Here is a 19,442-nt window from a genome sequence, read left to right on the forward strand (position 1 = left end):
ATAGCTAAACGTCACTGGGCGAGAAACTGCATTCCACCAAATAACTCGCTTAGATACTGTGAAACTGAAAAATCTTGCGTATAAATGAAACTTTTTTTTAATAATTCGGTAATCACTAATATTTTTATACGTCAGCAAAATCTTTGAATTTGTTGATGCAGATTAAATACAGCTTGCTCTTTTACAAGTTTTCTTTTTTGCCGAGAACATTGTAAAAATTAGGGAAAGTAATGTCATTCAAGAGTGCACGCGTTCTTTCTAAGTTTCTAAATTTGGTAGCCCTATATTTACATATCTGGATTTTATGATAAACAACTTTCTCTGAACTTTATGAAACCACAGATTATTCACAGTAAATTACAGTTTTTCTATTAAAATTCAAAGTTGTACATTACTTACTGTCAATGCTGACCACGAACTTAACAGCTGGGGGAAAAAAATTAGGTAGATTTGTTTCTCAAAAAGAAAATAGTTTTTTTAAATATCAAAATACTCTCAAAGAATTGCCTGATAAACTGATCTAAATCACACAAACAAATCAGAAATGAAAACTCATTTCGCTTCACAATAAATTTCAAATATCCATTAGAAATATTTCGTTTATTGAAAAGAAAAATTACAGAAAATAATAATCGACCACGTGGTCTACCCCCATTCTACGTTACCTGAGTACCAGCTCATTCAAACTCAGACACATTCCCACGGTCAAATATAACATACGACTCAAGATTCAGCCCTTCACACATACACGAGAACACTGAACTGTGAGGGAGGAGCAAAAGGAAGAAAAATACAAATAGCTCGCATGGGAGCCCGAAATAGAACAGAAAAAAAGTTTTTTTTTTCTCTTTAATATCGAACTGTATTTACACAAAGATATATATATCCCTTTTTTCTAGTTCAAAAAATTCTCTTGCTGACTGCGTTTACACAAAAAAGAAAGAAAATAATAATAAAAATCACGTTGCCCCCATTAAAAAGCCTTAAATGATGAAAAAAAATGGTGGTGTTTTTGTTTTCCGAGGTTACAAAGACATCATATAAATTATACCGAACGACGACAACATTCATTTAAGGCAAATAATGTTGGGTAACAATGCAGTGGAAACAAGTATTTTGATGCATGATTGTTCCAATTTAATGACAAAGTCCTTAGAAGTCCCACTAGTGTTCGGCGTGGAAAAAAATAATTATGTACGGATCAAACTATTTCTGATTCTTTAACTGGTTAGACAGCCAATCCAGACCCTCGTATAAGCCGTCACCACTCGTAGCACACGTGGCTTGAATATACCAGTTTCTATTCCGCAAGGAGTGTAGGCCAAGTTTGTCTGTTATCTCTGCAGCATTCATAGCATTTGGAAGATCCTAGATATAGGTGAAAGAAAAAAAAATTAGTGGAATCATATTTTGGTGCGATACAGAAAATCCCCCATGAAATTCCTGTGTGATCCGAGTGAACACAACATTATAAATCTGGTATAACCAGAATGGATAGTAATGAGAATTAGAAGTAATGCAAGATGAATTTTCCTCAAGGGTAATGTTGAAGATACGGTCGACACTTGATATAACGACCCCCTTCGTCTTCAAAAACAGACGTTATATTGGGAGGATCATTATATCTTAAGTAAACATATGATAGTTGTTCTATGAAAACATTTGAGACATCCTACGGTCGTTATAATGGAATGCTCACTATAGCATGGGGTCGTTATATTGAGTGTTGATTGCATATAAATTATGTGCTTATAACAAGTTATGGAATTGGAATCCTTCCCCATTATGTCAACAAAAATACTCACATATAAAAACACGACTGGTTTTTCCCATTTGAGAGTTACAATTATAATCACAGCATCAATTGACACTTGGGGAGACGGTAAGTAATCACAGCCACAGGTGAATAACTGTGTGGCCACATCAGGCCCCACAAGGAATAGAAATAATTAGAGATGTAAAATTCTCGAGAATCTTTCAGAGAATATTCTCTGGTAGGACTATTATAAATAACTTGAGAATATTCTTATAAGTTCTTGATGAGAATATTCTCCCGTTATTTATAATATAGTTACATATAATATCCTTAAGAATATTCTCTGGAAAAACTACTTTCATAAATTACTGGGGTATATCCTTATAGAAAATAAGAATTATTATGAAGTTATTAATAATAGTCCTTCCAGAGTATCATCAAGAATATATGTAATAACATGTATTATAATAAATAATCTCGATAAATAACTTGAGAATAATTATTTTTTATAAGAATATTCTCTAGTCTATATATATATAAAATTGATTGTCTGTGTGTGTATGCATGTTCTCTATAAAAATCTACAATTTAAGACCGATCGTCAACAAATTTTACATATATACCAAATGGGACCTGACTTGAACGATAGGCTACTTTAAAATTTTGTCAGAGCAGGGCAAGTGCCCCAAATGGGCAAAAAACTGTCGGCAACAATGGTTTTGGGGCCTCAACAATCACTTTCGGAACGTTTACTTCGGTTACCATTGTTCCCTAGCAATGTGTTTCAGACGTGTGTTCTGGATAATTTTCCACAAAACTTCGAGATTGCAAAACAAGAAGCGGTTCGACAGACAAACACAGATTTATGTACAGAACAGCAATTTACACGTATTTACAAGCTAATCAGAGAGCTAACAACTTTCTCGCAAAGTTTAAACGCAGCTGACTTCAGCAATAGAGTCTGTCTATTCGAGTCTCTTTTAGCCTGTCTATTCGAGTCTCTTTTAGCCTGTCTAGCCTCTCTGTCTGCCATCTTGTGAGCGCCACAGTATTTATAACCCGGATAGAAACTTCGAGAAAAAGAACGTTCCACAAAATTCTATTTCACAGTTTCCTAGTCGGCGGCGCTACCGTATGGAGGGGCGGGACTTCCTAGATTTTTCTCTACACGCCCTGCCAGTTCTCCGCCAATCGCATGTCTCTGCGCTTAGACCGAAACGGTATCATCTATATTTCTGAATCGATCAAATCGCGCCATCTATCGTCGAAAGTTCGTAACACGTGTATATGCCTTTACAATGGTTTGTCACTTCTTTAATGCTGTCAGTATATGTATAGTATTTATACCTTTATATAATGGTTTGCCACATTTTTAATGCTCTCAGTAATGAGGTTTTTTGAATGTCATAATCATCATCAGCATCACTTTGAGGGTCAGGAAAAGGGTGATCCTCATAGAAATCAGTGTTAAAATTGCCGATTTTAATGTACAAATTTAATTGGGTTTTCTGTTACAATAATTTTAAAAATTGTATTAAACACTCAATTTTGGAAATATTGAGTTCGCTCAGAGATATACGAAGCTCAGGAGATTAAATATGAAGTAATTAGCCGGATCTACTTTTTTGCGTTGGATATCCATGCAATAACATTCATTTCTACTTTTTATTTATATCTTCTCAAGCATGAAAATTAATGTCTCCATATTCTCTTTTGATATTCAACTGCATAAATTCATGTAGTTTAGGATGTTTTTGAAATTAATTATGGGCCTGAAAAAAGTACATTGAAGAAATTCCACAGCTTTAACTAGGCATTTTTGGAAGCTGAAACAGGCAGATGGATAACTTGAAGTTTAAGATGGGGGGGGGGGGAAATTGAAATATACTTAGCCCCCTTAAAAAAAGGAAAAATATATATTCATTCCTATGTTTCTTTAAATCTAGATTTGTTCATGAGTCGCGCAGGAAGCCGCCGTGTTGGTTAACTTAAACACGGTTTGCATGTCCCGCAAAGAAAGAGGGAGATGTTGCATGATCCAAAAAGCCTCATTGAAGAAAACCCGGGCAGCGCCGGGTATTATAGCTAGTAATTTATAATAATAGTCCTTTGAGAGAATATTCTGAAGAATATTTTTTGAAGAAATACATTTCTTCAATGCACATACACTTAAATTCTATATTACTCGCATTTCTGTATTACTCGGTCTACAAACTTCAATACTCTCATCTCTCTTCCCGTCAAGTTGGGAATATTGAACTTTGTAGACCACAATATTACAGTTTAAAAGCAAGAAAATTAAACCAACAGGGCTGAATTGCACAACGTTTAAAGAAATGCGAGTAATACAGAATTTAAGTGTATGTGCATTGAAAAAAACAGTTCTGTATCTTCTTATAATGAAGGTGATTATATAAGAATAGCTTCCTTTATAAAACAACTTCGTCGTGCAGGAAGTGTTCTCTATACAAACCTACTAATTTAGACTGATAGGTGCCAAATTTTGCAAATAGACTAAACAAGGCCCCAACCTCAACTTGAGCAATAGGCTACTTTAAAAATTCGACAGAGCAGAGTAATGCCCGAAATGGTAAAAAAAAAACTGTCCGGCAACAATGGTTTATGGGCCTCAACAATAACTTTTGGAATTTTTGCTTTGGTTACCACGGTTCCCAAACAGTGTTTCAGAATAAGTACGCCTTTATAATGGTTTGTCATTTTTAATGAAGAAAACCTGGGCAGTGCCAGGTATTATATAGTCAATGTTTGGTATAACAACCCCCCTCATTGTCCCAGAAAAAATGGACATTATATTGAAAGGGATAACATAGGTTATTTGTTATATGAAAACATTTGAGACTTATCATACTAGTCACTGTAATGGAATGGTCGCTATAACATCCTGTCGTTAAACCAAGTATCAACTGTAGCTAGTTTGATATATTAAATTTGAACAACAAATTTAACGCATGCTGCAAGATGTAAAAATTTTAAAATTGCCTATATATTATATAGTACAAAATTAATGCTTATGTGGCTTTAAACATAAGATATTTCGTTGAACTTCATCCACTTTATCCTGGGTTTTTAACACCTTTATTTCCAATGTGGCAGTTAAAAAAATGATCAAGTCAGGAAAATTTTAAAAACCGCTTGAAGGGTTCAAAGGAACTGATTTTTTTGATTACCTGTTTGTTGGCAAATATCAGGAGCACAGCATCTCTCAGTTCATCCTCAGCCAGCATTCGCATCAACTCTTCACGAGCTTCTCCGATACGTTCCCTGTCATTACTGTCAACCACAAAGATCAAACCTGAAATGATCCAAAAAAAAAAAAAAAAAAAAAATCCAGTAAGAATACAAGGATAAATTGGCTAATAAACACTTCAATCTACAGACTTTTCAGCTAACTGAAATTTTTTTTTCCTGCCATATTTTTATGCTAACTAACAAATATTTTAGTTAGCATGGATACATGCACTCATAACAAAGCAGCGCTGTGAGCTGAATTCTCACACAATTATTATCAGAATTATTGTCAACCGGTTAATTGATGTTTTCCTTAGAATCACCTTAAATGTATGTCTCTATCTTCCAGAAATCTTAAATTGCCTAATTAGAGTTATTTCTTATGAAAGAAATGATTAAGCAAAGTAAAAAATACATTTAAAAAATTCATTGCACATGCAAGAATAGAAGCTTCCGATACAAGAATCAAACTGGATGGGGACATTGAGAGATTATCTTTTGCATTTTTATGTAAGAGACAATAAGAATGAGCTGAGGACACCTACGACCCCAACTCGGCTGTGTACATGATTATATGAAATCTTTTTATATGGTCATGAAGATTCTAGCTAACGAACACAATTCCCGAATGAAGAGACAATTCTGTATATTCATAACATACAGAGGCAGGTTTATGGTTGTGCCCCCCCCCCATTCTTCATGTTTTAATAAGTCTCAATACAACAAAAGTTTCACAAAAACGCTCACACTTGTGTCAATTCACTTTACATCAGTGTTTTCTTAAAAGCAGTGATGGAATGCACCTACAGATAACAATATCGAATCCTTTAGAAATGGTGCAATGAGAAAAAGAAACTACTTTTAGATTGAAAATTATTTCTTTATAAACACGTTTTGTTGAAGTGGGAAAATCCGCATTTTATGAGAAGAGGAGAGTGCACTGCACATTGAATCACATAAGTTGCGCATGCAAGTCGAATCTACTTATATTCATCATATCATACAATCTTTACTTAGCAAGTTTCAGGTACAGACCTGCCAACCCCCCCCCCCCCCAGAGGTAAAAATCCTGTAATTTCCTCATGAAAATCCTCTGCAATTTACTTAAAAACCCAGCAAACATACTTTTGCATGCAATTTTTTTTTATGACCATATAAGAACCAACATAAGTATATAGCTGACAACTTGCAAACTTCACTTTGCAAAAACATGTTATAGTACAAGCCATAACCCACTAGCGCCAAGTCTCTTGATCCCACCAACCAGTAAGTTAAATTAACTGTCATTTCTTCTCTCAAAATCAATCTTCAAAAAAATACTTGTCATTCGGGAGTGAAACAGGTTATATAGTCAAAGCAGATAAAAGTCATCTCACTAATGTCGCCTGGCAGTCCAGTAGTTAGAGAGCTTCTGACTGTGCAGGTCTGGCCTCTAATCCCAGTTCGGAATGGATGTGTACTAACACACTAACAAATTCCCTGGACAGATCATAAAGATCTCTTGGGAATACTAAATGATCATATTAAAAAAATAAATTTCGGATGTAGAAAGGCTGAATTGATGCTGACTGAACATAGCAATACTTATAGCATCACATTTTTTAAAAGGTACTGTTCTGTTATAACATACCCTACAGTTTCAACACCAAATACACGTTTCGGCTTGTTACTTTCCACACACACACACACACTACATTAAAGAAAATACTTAACACTAAACAAGAGACCTAAATTTGAAGAAACTTTGTTGAAACAAAAGGTATCAGTTGGTAATATATACAGTCAAACCTCGTTAGTGCATCACCCCGGTTAACACGTCACTCAGCTTACCGGGTCACTGTCACTTTTTGGAAGTCCTAATTGTTCTCAGGCAGGAATTGACACAGCTATGACTTACTCCGTTTAACGAGTCACTCCGCCTACTAAGTCATATTTTTGCTCTCCCAAGAGTGACTCATTAACGAGGTTTGACTGTATATATATAAACTCAATGTGAATGGGTTATGTTTGTTTACGTTCATAGATTAGCAGCTCTGCACATATTAATCCAATTAATAAAATAACAGACTATTAGAACTTGATAATACAGAACTAAAAAGTATTGTATGACATACCTTGAGTATTCTGGAAGTAATGACGCCATAATGGTCGAATTTTGTCTTGGCCACCGACGTCCCAAACAGTGAAGCTAATGTTCTTGTACTCCACAGTTTCAACATTAAAACCTGTGCCGAAAATGGGAAAAAATATTGTTTTAACAAGTGATTTCATGGTTTGAAATCTTCAATGACTTTCACCAGATAAATTAAAAATTCTTTTCTATAGATATAACAGTATAAACATAGTCATTTTTAATTTTAGATGTGACATGAATTTTGATCTTTTGCGTAAGACAGAAACAATTATTCAAGTACAGTGAAACCTTGCTAACCCTTTAAGCGGCAATTAGAAATCACTAAACCTAAATTCAAATTGCCATATCTTTTTTTTAATGAAGTAGGTTTTCTTCTGATTTTCAACAGGTGCAAACTAAGAAGTACAGGAAAACGTGTGCCACTGAGAAATCAACTTTTACAAAATATCTATAGCTGTTAAGGCTAAAAATAAAAGGCTTTTATGAAGACAATATAGCCTACCTCGTCAATGGTGGTTAAAGAACTCTATACAATGCTAAACCTCACTATGATAATTTTTCAGATCTTGCCTGGAATCACTGTTCTAAATATACTTAGAAAAATGATTTTTTTATCAGTTTCTAAATATATTGTCGCTTAGAACAGTGATATACCACCATAAAGCCATAAAAAACAATTAGAACATTAGTCAAACCTTATGAAGGCACCACTGTTGATTCTGTGGCTTTACCGATAAACAAGCTTGCAGGTTTGAAGAGAGGTATTTCTTTTTTAAATTAAATTTTCCGAAATTATTTTGCAAAAGATATTTGCTACTATGAAAGTATAATATACTGAATTGTTTTTTTTTTTGCTATGATGCAAAAGGCAACAATGATTATGAAATAATTAAAACAAAATATGTTCACATGAATGCACGTTTTTTTAAGCAGATTCAGCAAAAATAAGACATTTTCAGCAGGGTTTAGGGTTTCGGACAGGACACGTGGGAAAACTGTCCAAAACCTTGAGTTTCAAAATGTCATGTGGAAACCTTTGTTTTTTCTGGTTTTTTTCCATGATACTAACATATTAAAAAAAATACTAGCAAAAAATACAACTAACTAAATCAAAAATATTTCAAAAAGGTGTCATGTGGTTTTTTCTAAGTTAATTGTTTCACCAAATTTATGGTTTTAGGATGGAAATCTGATAAATTAATATCACGCATATAACTGTTTAAATAAACACTGTTTTCAATTTTTTAGTTTGTTGTAAATGTTATTTCGACTTCACATCTTATTTTTCATGTATGATTATGAAGCAGGTACTGTATTTTGGACAGTACTTGTCCAAAACCCTGCCGAATCTGTGCAAACATTTATCTTTAAAAAATACATTATATTGAAGGTAACAAATACACAGTCACAGTTATAATCATTGCATTATTGTGAAACTGAACAAATATTTTTTATTAGATACCAATATAATGATGTGAATAAATATCAATGGTGTAGTGTTTAGTTTAATGCAGGGTTGGCAAGGTTTTGGACAGTACGGTAAAAACCACGGTAAATACAGTGGTTTTTACCGTACTGTCCAAAACCTCCTATTTATAACTATAAGTGATAAACTTTGCAATTTGATAAAGAGGTAACTTCTATAATCAAACTTTATATCATAAATTATATTATATTATTAATTACATTAAATATAATAAAATTTTGAAATTCAAAACAGTATATGCAAAGGGTTGGAAACGAAGAGGAAACATGAAGAGTAAATTATTTTTCATTTTATAAATTTTTTGTCACTTTCTGAATGTTTTTTTTTATTTGAAAACAATACAGGGTGTTTCAAAAGTTAGACCAAATATTAGAGAGGTAGTGAACAGAACATAATTTTACAAACACTGATTATGCCTACATGATAAAAACTTCAAGACCCAAAATTTGTTAAATTTAAATTGTTGCTCTTATGAAGCTAGAAACTAATATTTCACTGAATAAATTCAAGCTATATTCATAATTCTATCACATGGGGGACAACAGAAATAAGCAAAACACTAGAAGGCTTATCAAAAGACTGCCTTTAACACATTTTTTTTATTTTCATGTCCCCCAAGTTATGCATCAATTGAAAGAATATTTTCAAATTTTGTTATCTTAGAAATCATCCTGGCACAGATAGGGCAGCTGTGCTTGATTATTACGTAAGTTTAATTACATTCTGTAGTCATATCTATTGTTTTTTCTAATTTTCATGTGATAAATTTCTATCCCATTCTTGTATCTTTCACGTTTCCATAAATCAAATATTCAAACTCACGACAGTTCAGTTTTCAATTGTTTGATAACCTGATATCAGTCATATAACCTTTTACACACTGTTTTGAATTTCAGAATTTTATTGTATTTAATGTAATTTTAATAATATATATAATTTATGTAACATAAAGTTTATTATTTGATTATAGAAGTTACCTCTTCACATCAAATTGCAAATTTTTTCACTTATAGTTATAAATAGGAGGTTTTGGACAGTACTGTAAAAACCATGGTATTTACCGTACTGTCCAAAACCTTGTCAACCCTGATTTTCAGATGTCAAACTGACTGGCAACGAAAAACGTTGCCATTCCATTGTTCATTCCAAAATATGTTGCCATTCTAAACTTTGCCAAATAAAGGTGCTATCTATTATGAGTGGTCATCTCAAGCTCGTTAGAGAAAATATCTTACCTATAGCCTCCCTCGGGTTTGAACCTGGGACCTTCATGGTGGTAGACCGACATCTTACCACGTCACTCAGACCAGGGTTTTACTGGTCCAGTGGACTACCACAATTTTTTTCTCGATGGAGACTTTATATCACTGGTCTGACCAGAGGACCATCAATGATTTCGAACATTGATACCTCTATATTCCTTTAAAGAGATTCTAAAAGTTCTTCACAGGGTACACCAATTTAAATCACTTGATTTTTTGGAAAAAAAATCATGACTTTTACAAACCCTGGTTCCTTAAGTTTTTTGCATCTCACTCAAAATCACCTCAATGTGCAAATGAAGCTATTGTTGCTTTATTGTGTTCAACATAAAAACAGTAAAGCGGTTAACAAGGTATCAATATAGTGAAACACTAAACGGCATTTCCTCAAATTACACATTGATTAATAAATGCTCTCAAGTGCAGTACATATGCGTCCCACACAAGTTCAAGAATTGGTAGTGAAAGGGGGAGAGACTGCCAAATCTACTGCAACTTGACACACGACTGTGAGCGTCATAAGGAAAGTTGGCCGTCTCTTATGCTGTAATGGTAACACACTGGCTTAAATTACAAAGACCATGGCTTGATTCCTGCCAGAGACCAGTAATATTCAGAAAGTGTCTTCACTGATTTATGCATTGTGGAAATCTTCATCCTAGATTTCATTAAATAGTCGGAATTCAAGCATACTTTGTTGAAAGAGGACAGTTTCGTGAATGGGGGGATCTGAACAAGAAATATAAGAATGTTCCGTAAAATACATGTCCTATGCAGTCATCCCGGTATTATCTATTATTTGAAAATGAAAGATGACAACCCCCCCCCCCCATTTGCACCGCTAATACTTTAAAGAAGGAAACAATGGTCTGAAAAAAGTGAATAGATGAATTAATGCACAAGACGAAAAAAATCAGTCAATGGGAACAATTCTTTTGGGGGGGGGGGGATTAACCATTTATACGGAGGGGTACTCAGTGGCCAACTGAATTGTTTGGTACCCTTCTGTTTATAACCATATAAATTTTCAACACAAAATTTATGCATTTGGTGTTTCTTCCCACATGCCTTTGTTAAAAAATAGAAAAAAAATTATAGGCATGCATTTAACTAAAGAACATATTATATTCACTAAACAGGAGCCATAAATTCAAAGACAATTCGTCAAGACAAATAAAAATGTGTTGAGCGATATGGTTATAATAGAAGAGTACCTTTGACGACCGGACACGCTTCATTTCCCATCTCAAGCCAGTTTACATGTGCAAGATTAGGGGGTCGCTTTGGTGATTATTACCTGCATGGCAACCTTTTTTTCGGTAAGTTTCCGGGACATTTTATTGCACATGTAAACAGGACTTCACAGATATATCAAAGCATTCCTGAAGAATAGGTGTATAGTGGAAAAGCATGTTTTAATTTTTATTTACCTTTGGCAACAACACCCAGGGGACACCAAAACACATAAGGTATTACTCATTTTTGTCTTTAATAACACTGTACGTAAATTTTCCATGTTTCAAGGCAGTGTTATTTCTTTATAAGTAAATAGATCAATAGAGGGTGTTGTGGTCAGCAGGAAAAAGAAAATTCCTTTTTCTCTCATAATAAGGAGTGAACTGAAGAGTTTGAAAACCAATCCGAGCAAACATAAATCAACCAAACATATTCATAATAAGTCATAATAAGTAATCAAAGTGATTTACAAAAAAAGGGTTTAACTGCCATATAAAGCCTCAGTAAAATAGAAAATTTGTCAAAACGGCTTACCTATGGTAGGAATGGTTGTCACAATTTCACCCAACTTCAATTTATACAAGATAGTTGTTTTACCAGCTGCATCAAGACCGACCATCAATATTCGCATCTCCTTTTTGCCAAACAGGCCTTTGAACAGATTGGCGAAGATATTTCCCATGACGCAATCCTATATTATGGTTCCTAAAAAAATACAGAATTGGAAATTACACAGTCATATTTCAATGATAAGCTAACATACTACTTTCCCGCACACCAACTCTGGTTATATATCGCCATACGGCAATTTCCAACTAGTGGAGATGAGTGGGAGAGAAACGAAGAGGCTCCATCCATTGGCGATCGCCCCAGGTTCCATATATAGGCCTACTTATTCCGTACAGCCAGGTTCAGATAATATACTGACATCTATTGCATGAACATCATTTGCGCATTCATGCTCATCCAAAATTGCTAATTGTTCAACTTATGCACCACCTGACCTGCTCATAAGACAACCTTTCTTTCAAAGTGTAACAACCCGTTAATTCATTCAGACCTGCCAACCTTTAGGAGGTAATCCTATACCTTAATTATGAAAATCCTGCAACCTACTTAAAAATTCGACAAACATATGTGCATAGCATAAAATTGCGCCAAACGAAAAAATCATGTGCTAAATGAGACATCAGGCAAGCCATCGCCAATCAGTGCCAAATCACCAACAAGTGGGTTGAATTATCTGTCATCACTACTCTCAAATGAAATCATGCTAACAAAGAAATCAGTGCCAGAAATTGATATGCTCAAGTCAGATACAAGTCATCTTGATTTCAGATGTCGAAAGGTTAAATTGATGCAGGCTGTTTGGTGAGAATTTTGGCTTTTGCACCCCCCCCCCACTCCACTAAAATGCAATTCTTTGTGATTTGAAGCAATGGCGACAATTTACACTGTGAGAAACTGAATTTTCTGCATAACACCCAGAAAATTCAATTTCTCAATACAGTGAAATCTGCATGAAACTGAACATCAATAGACAAATAATATACCGTTTCAAAAAAGATTTTAATTTTACAAAGGTGCAAATAAGAGCACTGATTCACCCAACAGACAATATTTAACTTCAGTTTAAGACAGGTTTCCGTCTTAGATAGGTTTCACTGTATATTTCAGGCCGAAAAAACACCTTTTAATTTACATTGTATTTATGAAGTCATTTCGGGAATAAAAACAAAAATAAGTCTTTTTCCACAAATTCTTTTGGGAATATTTTCCCCAAAAAACAGGGATTTTTTTTTTTACAATCACTGTCGAAATTTGGGATAAATAAGAATTTTTCGGGAATCCGGGAAATGGAATAAAAATTCAGGACCCTCCCTGAAAATCTGGGAGACTTGGCAGCTATGCATGGGGTGACCATATTGCCTATATTTTCACGGGACACATTTCCTTATTGCTTTCAGATTTTAAAACAATAACCTTTTTTCTTTTCAAAAGATCTTTCCTTGAACTCCTAACATTTAAGTTATAAATTTACCGTTATGTTACTTTTTTTATTAAAGAAACCATTTTAACCAAGTGAGATTTATATATGGAAGCCCCCTCTTCTCAATTTTCCACTTATCTGTAATTTTTAACAAGAAATTCGGAATTTTGCCCGCAACTGGGGATGCCTCATTTTCTGGCAGTTATTGGTTTTACGTTAATTTAAGCTATGAAGTATGACAGGCATAGCGATATCTATTGAATCACCTACCAGCTGTCTAACGATCAAACACATATTAAAAATAACTTCAACATGAATGGGTCACCATGATTGTTTATGTTTAGATTTGGGAGGCTTTGATCACTGTTCATATAGGGTGCCGCACCTACAGTTCAGGTGATGTGATGTTGCAGGAGCTTTTAGCGGGGCACAGAGACAATGTCTCACTGGTCAAAATTTTAGCTTGCGAGCCACCTTATGACTCAAAGAATCTATTATTTTTATATCAGTTCAAGGAACAAAAAACTCCTTCATAGAAAACATTAAGGACCATTTTCCTTTATATGACAGTTTTTAACAAATGGCTGAAGCAAAGATGAATTTTAAAAAAGAAAATTCAACTGCCACTCCCAGAGAATCGATCCCACATCCTCTCACTTTGTAGGGAAGCCCTCTAAACCACTAGCAACACCAAAGGCAACAAACCCCCCAATGCTGAAAATGTTTTGCAGTAAAAAAATCCCTACAATAGTGTTTTTTAAACTTTTTCTTAAAATTCTTCCAGATTGTTCCACAACATATGTCGCAGATTTCTGCATATTCTGCTTGGGGGGTAAGAATATCCCAATCTTTCCTTAGAACTTGCATGACTGAACAGGACAGTACATTGACGGTCTGACACAACTTGGGCCAAAGCCAGAAGGACACTTGAATCTTTCCTAAAATTCATCTTCGCTTCAGCCACTTGTTAAGAACCTGGATATGAATGTCGGAGAGTGACATTATCCTTTATAATTTGCACAACCTATCCATCATTATCATGGTTAAGTGGTCATTATTTGTAAATTCTTCATGTAAGAAGAGGTTGACCTTAATTTTAATTCAATGGGATGTATTTTGCGAAAATGTGGCTGTTGTTCAGAGGTTAGTTATAGGAGATTTTTATGTAGAAATGTCCTCTCTATTTGTTAATACAAGATTCCTTGAAAGATTGGTTATATTTTTGGAGATGATTACAAGAAAATTCATCTCTGCCCCCCCCCCCTCCCCACAGGGACTCGAACCCCAGTCTCTGGTTTGCTTACAGCACTCGTTCAGCAAACAGGAGATCGAGGTTCGAGTCCTTGTGGGGGGACAGGCAAATTTTCTTCCTTGCAATCATCTCCACAAATATAACAAATCTTTCAAGGAATCTTGTATAGGAGATCTTACCGAAAATACAAGTGTTCTAGATACAAACATTGAATATATTCAGGGTGGCATAAGTGAATTGGAGAGCATGAGGAAGACAAACTTGAAATCATAGCTGACAACTTTGGAAAATGAGAAAGATTTAGGCACCGATCCAATTTCTGTATAAAAATTAAAATTTTCATTTATCCAATACTGCTTGGTTGAGAATTGCAGCCAATACCAATTTTTTAGTCGCAGTGGCAATCTGGGATTTGTCCAGTCCTGATCTAAAGCTATGTTGGTTACAGAAGAAAACATTTTAACCCAGACAAGTACAGATTTCCTTGGCAACTGTGTTGAAAAAGCGAGCAGCACAAGGTGATTGGGATTGGTCTGGAATTAAAGGGGATGAGATAATGGACCTGATTTCTAAATAGGTGAAAGTAATTCTCCCCCCCCCCCCGCTTCGCAAAAATAACATTTTACGAGCCATTGCTCTAATTAGCAAAAACTCAATCATAGCCAACCAGTAGGTAAAGCTACTCCCTCTGCAACATCTGTATGTTTATAAAAGTTTAAAAATGTTTTATAAAAGAAGTTTCCATCTGAATCTACAATTACATAAGTCTGGAATGCAATTTAGACGTCATACTATACAGGTACCAAGGCCAAATAAAACTCGTTTCCAAAAATTTTTCCTTTATTTAGCTCCCAAAATATTTAATTTACTTCCTCAGTTAATAAAAGGACAATCTTCATGTACATCTTTTTTTATCAATTTACAATCTCGTGGTTGTTAACTCAAGAAGATTTAAATTATCTGTTTGATATTGTAATGTAATTTTCTTTTATCTTGCATACGCTGCTAAATGCCAAAATTTTTTGTTTATCAATTCCATTCCTGTTGCCACTTATTTCTTGGTGTTATATGTATGTGTGTTTTTTTCTTTCTTTTTTTCTCTCGTTATTATTTATGCGGACAGATATGTATCCGATATTGTTTTGTGGGCTCACAAGCTTGCTTAGCCCCTAAATGTTCTGTAACTGGTTAAAAATCTTAAATAAAGGAAATTTGAATTTGAAAAAAAAATTACTTGTCATTGCTACTTTCAAATCAAATCACTGCAAACAAAAAGAATTGCTATCAAGCCCAAAATAAGACATTAAAAACAGAGACAAGTCATCTCGTCAATTTTGGATGCCAAAAGACAGAACAATCGCTGAATTTTATCTTGTCCCGAAAACTATTATTTTTTGGATTTCATACAGTGACGAAAATTTATTATGTTTTTGAAATTTCAGGGATTGAAAAGTGACTCACGGTGCATTTATAGATAATTTAAGTGACCAGTAGCATTTAAAAATCACTTAAATGACCTAGGAAACTAACTGGTTCAGATAACTTACGTGATCCACAACAGTCCCAGATCACTTAAATGACTCGCTGCGGATTTTCAGATCATCTAAGTGACCTGCAGCATATTTACACATTCACTCAGGTGGCCCGTATCACATTTCCAGATCACGTATGGATTAGATTTTGATTTTTATGGCGCAAGGACCAATTAGGCTAAAATGCGTCAAAACAAGTGATCAATTAAAAATAAGACTACATTTATTCTTGTCAGGAAAGTAACAGGTCGCTTAAGCAGCCCATGGTACATAGATCACGACTGATCCAACATACTGTTCCAGATCACTCAAATGACCCCTGGCACACAATCATGAAAGTGACCTGGCACTCTTGTTCCAGATCAGTTGTGACCCGCAGCACAATATCAGATCACTTCAGTGACCCGTATCACATTTACACATAACTTAAACAGCTTGCAGCACATTACCAGATCACTTATAAGTGGCCTGCAACACATTTCCAAAATCAATGAAGTGGCCCCTCCCCCCCTACTCTCCAAAAGGTTGGAGTTAGTCGAAATTGATCCTCTTTTCAAAATTCATATTCACCCCCACCCCCCAAAGAAGTTTAGTTCTCGTAGGGCTGGGAAAGAACATTTTCCAAGGCCCGCGATCCGAAAAGTTCGTGCACTCGTGACCTACCTACTGCAATCCCCATCCACTCTTGGGAGTCGATTCAACGAATCCGCAAAATTCGATTCACGCGATATTTTCTCTCGAGTTATTAGCAATTATTGCTTGGATATTAAATACAAATACGATTCTAGCCCAAGAACTAAAAAAAAGCACAGCTTGTAATTACCGAACCTATTCGAAGTCCACGTTATCGGCACAACCCCTGCGCCATGTTTTTCCTCTAGATCGAATCGAATAAAAATCACGCTAAATACTCGAAAAAGAATGGCAACATGTACCAACTTAAATCATGAAAAACAGCGTCCGATTCCGATCGCTAGTAGCCGAAATGGATGACAGACGACTCGGCAATAATGATGATAATAGTAAAAAAAATGTATAATAAAAAAAAAAACTTAGTCAATGTCGACGACTCGCAGAAGAAACCCACACCCAAAAAGAAGTTGAGCAAACGCTCGACGATACGCAAACACTGAGCAGATAATATTACAAACGACTGACAATATAATGGCTCGTAACACTGGGGAACTGAAATTCATAAAAGCAGACGATATACTCACCGGCAGTTGCTAAAATAACGAAGAAAAATGGCGAAAAACTTAAAGGACTGACACGTCAAAACAACATAAAACTCCGAAAGGATTGTTGCCAAATCGCAATGATCAAGATAGCGTGGCACGGAATCGAATCCGCAATTTTTTAGGACGTATCCTTCGGTGACGTATCCTCTATGACGTCATCACCCATTTCTTTGGTTTTCTGTGGTTTTAAAATTATAAAAAAAAATACCACATTTTTTTCAATCCTTTTATGAAATTACTAGAATGAATACCACGTGAACATGTAGGAAGGTTCACAGGATTCTAGCTATGATGACCATATTAAAAAAAAACGGGACATTTCATTGATGCACAGCTCGCGTTAAATAACGAATTCGCGATTGAAAAATTTTAAAGTGAATCTACTTATAGCACATTCGACAAACTGAGCATTTTTACTGAAACGATGAGTTGACCGAATACTACAAAATAAATAATTCTCTCCTGAAAAGTACAGCACGTGTGGTCCATCTGGTTTTATTTAGAACAACTATCATGGCTTCTCGTACAGTGGCGCTATCTCTTGTTGAAAGATGTGAATGAGTTGTTGCGTGTGGTAAGTAAGGGAGCCATGCATAAATGACCACTACATAGATCTTCATAGGTCTTCAACCTTTTTTCTAATCGCGAGCACTGCCTGTACCAGGCCCGTAGCCAGAAATTTCGTTCGGAGGGGGACCAAAGTGATAGAACAATAGATTTGACCCTCTTTTCCCCTCTTTTTAGGTTTTTAGGTAATTTCCCACATTTCTGGTGGGGGGCCAACGCCCCCCCCCCCGCGCCGCTACAGCCTTAGCCTGTACCAATCATCGAAAGAATAGCACCATTACAGCATTTTTATACGAATGAATGCTTTCGAGTGCAGTTTATGTAAGGTGTTTAATTGGTACGCGAGAGCATAAAATCGGACACGAGCATTGAGCACTCTAAGTGCTTCAGGGAGCACCGTGTCGAAGATGCTTGATATAGAGCAAGTTCTTGCGGGCAGCGCTGTCTGAGCGCATCGTCCCAGCAAGATGGGGAAAGTCTTGATGTTCTCGAGTATATGGGGAGGAGAGGGAGGAGAAAGAGACCTTTGTAATGAGAGTTAGTTGTATGCAGGGCAGAAACTAAAAGGGGGCATTTTGCCCACTCGGGCAACTTCCCCGGGTGGCAAAATTTAGGGCGCGGTAATTTTATGTGGAAAAGAACCTCCGTTATAAAATTATCAAATTTTGAAGTTGTGGGGGCGGCAAAAATCCTAGTTAATGCCCTAGTTGTGTGTACATGATTTTAGAGAGCAGGTTTGTGTAGAAATTGGTATTTGTATTTCGAGTTAGGTACAGGCACGGCCGGTCCTAGAAATTCTGCCACCTGAGGCGAATAATATTTTGCCCCCGTTAAGATACGACTTTCTGAAAAGAGTTTTCTTTCTTCACCTCTATTATCTTGATACAATGGTTCCCAAAGTGTTGGTCGCGACCCTTTTGGAGGGGGGGGGGCGTGTGTAACGTTGATGATTGAAGATGTCACGAGAGAATTTCCTAAATAAAAATGTTCTGATGGAGTAAATATGTTTATCAAATCAATATAATGATTTTTCTTTGAATGGGGGAGGGTCGTCCCATAGCGGGCGAACTTGTTTACATTTTTTACTGTGGGTTTTGGAAAAATATCTGCCTTCAAAGCATTAGTTGAGCTTTTAGCACACATACATCATATATCACATTAAAATTCTACGCAAAACTTACTGAAAATAATTTGAAGGAAAATTTTATTCAATTAAGTGTCAAAAATGTGATTTTTGCACACTTTTATGGGGAAAACATGAAAATTAATTAATTAATATTTATTTATTCTGAATCCACAAAGACAAAATGCATTTAGTGAAAATCCAAGAAACGCTCTCCTCATTCCTTAGTTTTTAAAATCGTGATTCTCAGCGTTATTTTGCTTACATGCTGTTGGATTGCGTAGCACATAAAGATAAATTTTTATTTATATGTTGCAGCGAAATATATTCTAGCGATGTAACAGACCTGAGTTCATACGTTTGTGACCAAAGGCGTAAGCAGGAGAGAACATGATATCTATCTATCTAACATGACAAGATTATCAAAAATTAAAAATATTTCCAAATATTTTTGTGGAAAATTAAAATATCTCGAAAGAAAATACCTTTATACCGTACGTTATCAATTTCTGGTAATTTAAAATGCTTTTTGAAGGTTAATAGCTAAAAGTTTCTCTGGGAGAGATTCCTTGTGCTCCCCAAACCCGATGTGCCCCCTCTAAAAATCGATCTTGCGT

The 19,442-nt window shown here is 35.3% G+C and overlaps 1 protein-coding gene across 2 annotated transcripts; it reads right to left on the reverse strand.

Annotated features, from left to right (window-relative positions):
- Positions 1 to 581: 581 nt before the first annotated feature.
- Positions 582 to 17,245, reverse strand: LOC149088984 (ADP-ribosylation factor 1). 2 transcript variants are annotated; one of them, XM_089251137.1, is made up of 5 exons: positions 17,115 to 17,245; positions 11,658 to 11,828; positions 7,120 to 7,230; positions 4,945 to 5,069; positions 582 to 1,368 (listed from the first exon to the last, which is right to left on the reverse strand). In XM_089251137.1, the coding sequence occupies exons 2-5, from the start codon at positions 11,803 to 11,805 to the stop codon at positions 1,207 to 1,209; spliced, it is 546 nt and encodes a 181-aa protein (XP_089107263.1). In that variant the 5' UTR covers positions 11,806 to 11,828; positions 17,115 to 17,245; the 3' UTR covers positions 582 to 1,206. The 2 variants fall into 2 exon arrangements, with proteins under 2 accessions (XP_089107263.1, XP_089107270.1); XM_089251144.1 differs by lacking the exon at positions 17,115 to 17,245 and adding an exon at positions 16,721 to 17,112.
- Between the last annotated feature and the right edge of the window lie 2,197 nt (positions 17,246 to 19,442).

This window comes from Pholcus phalangioides, unplaced genomic scaffold (assembly GCF_987345545.1).
Source record: "Pholcus phalangioides strain wild (caught in Gottingen) unplaced genomic scaffold, Ppha-v1.0 ptg000003l_1, whole genome shotgun sequence".
Lineage (NCBI taxonomy): Eukaryota > Metazoa > Arthropoda > Arachnida > Araneae > Pholcidae > Pholcus > Pholcus phalangioides.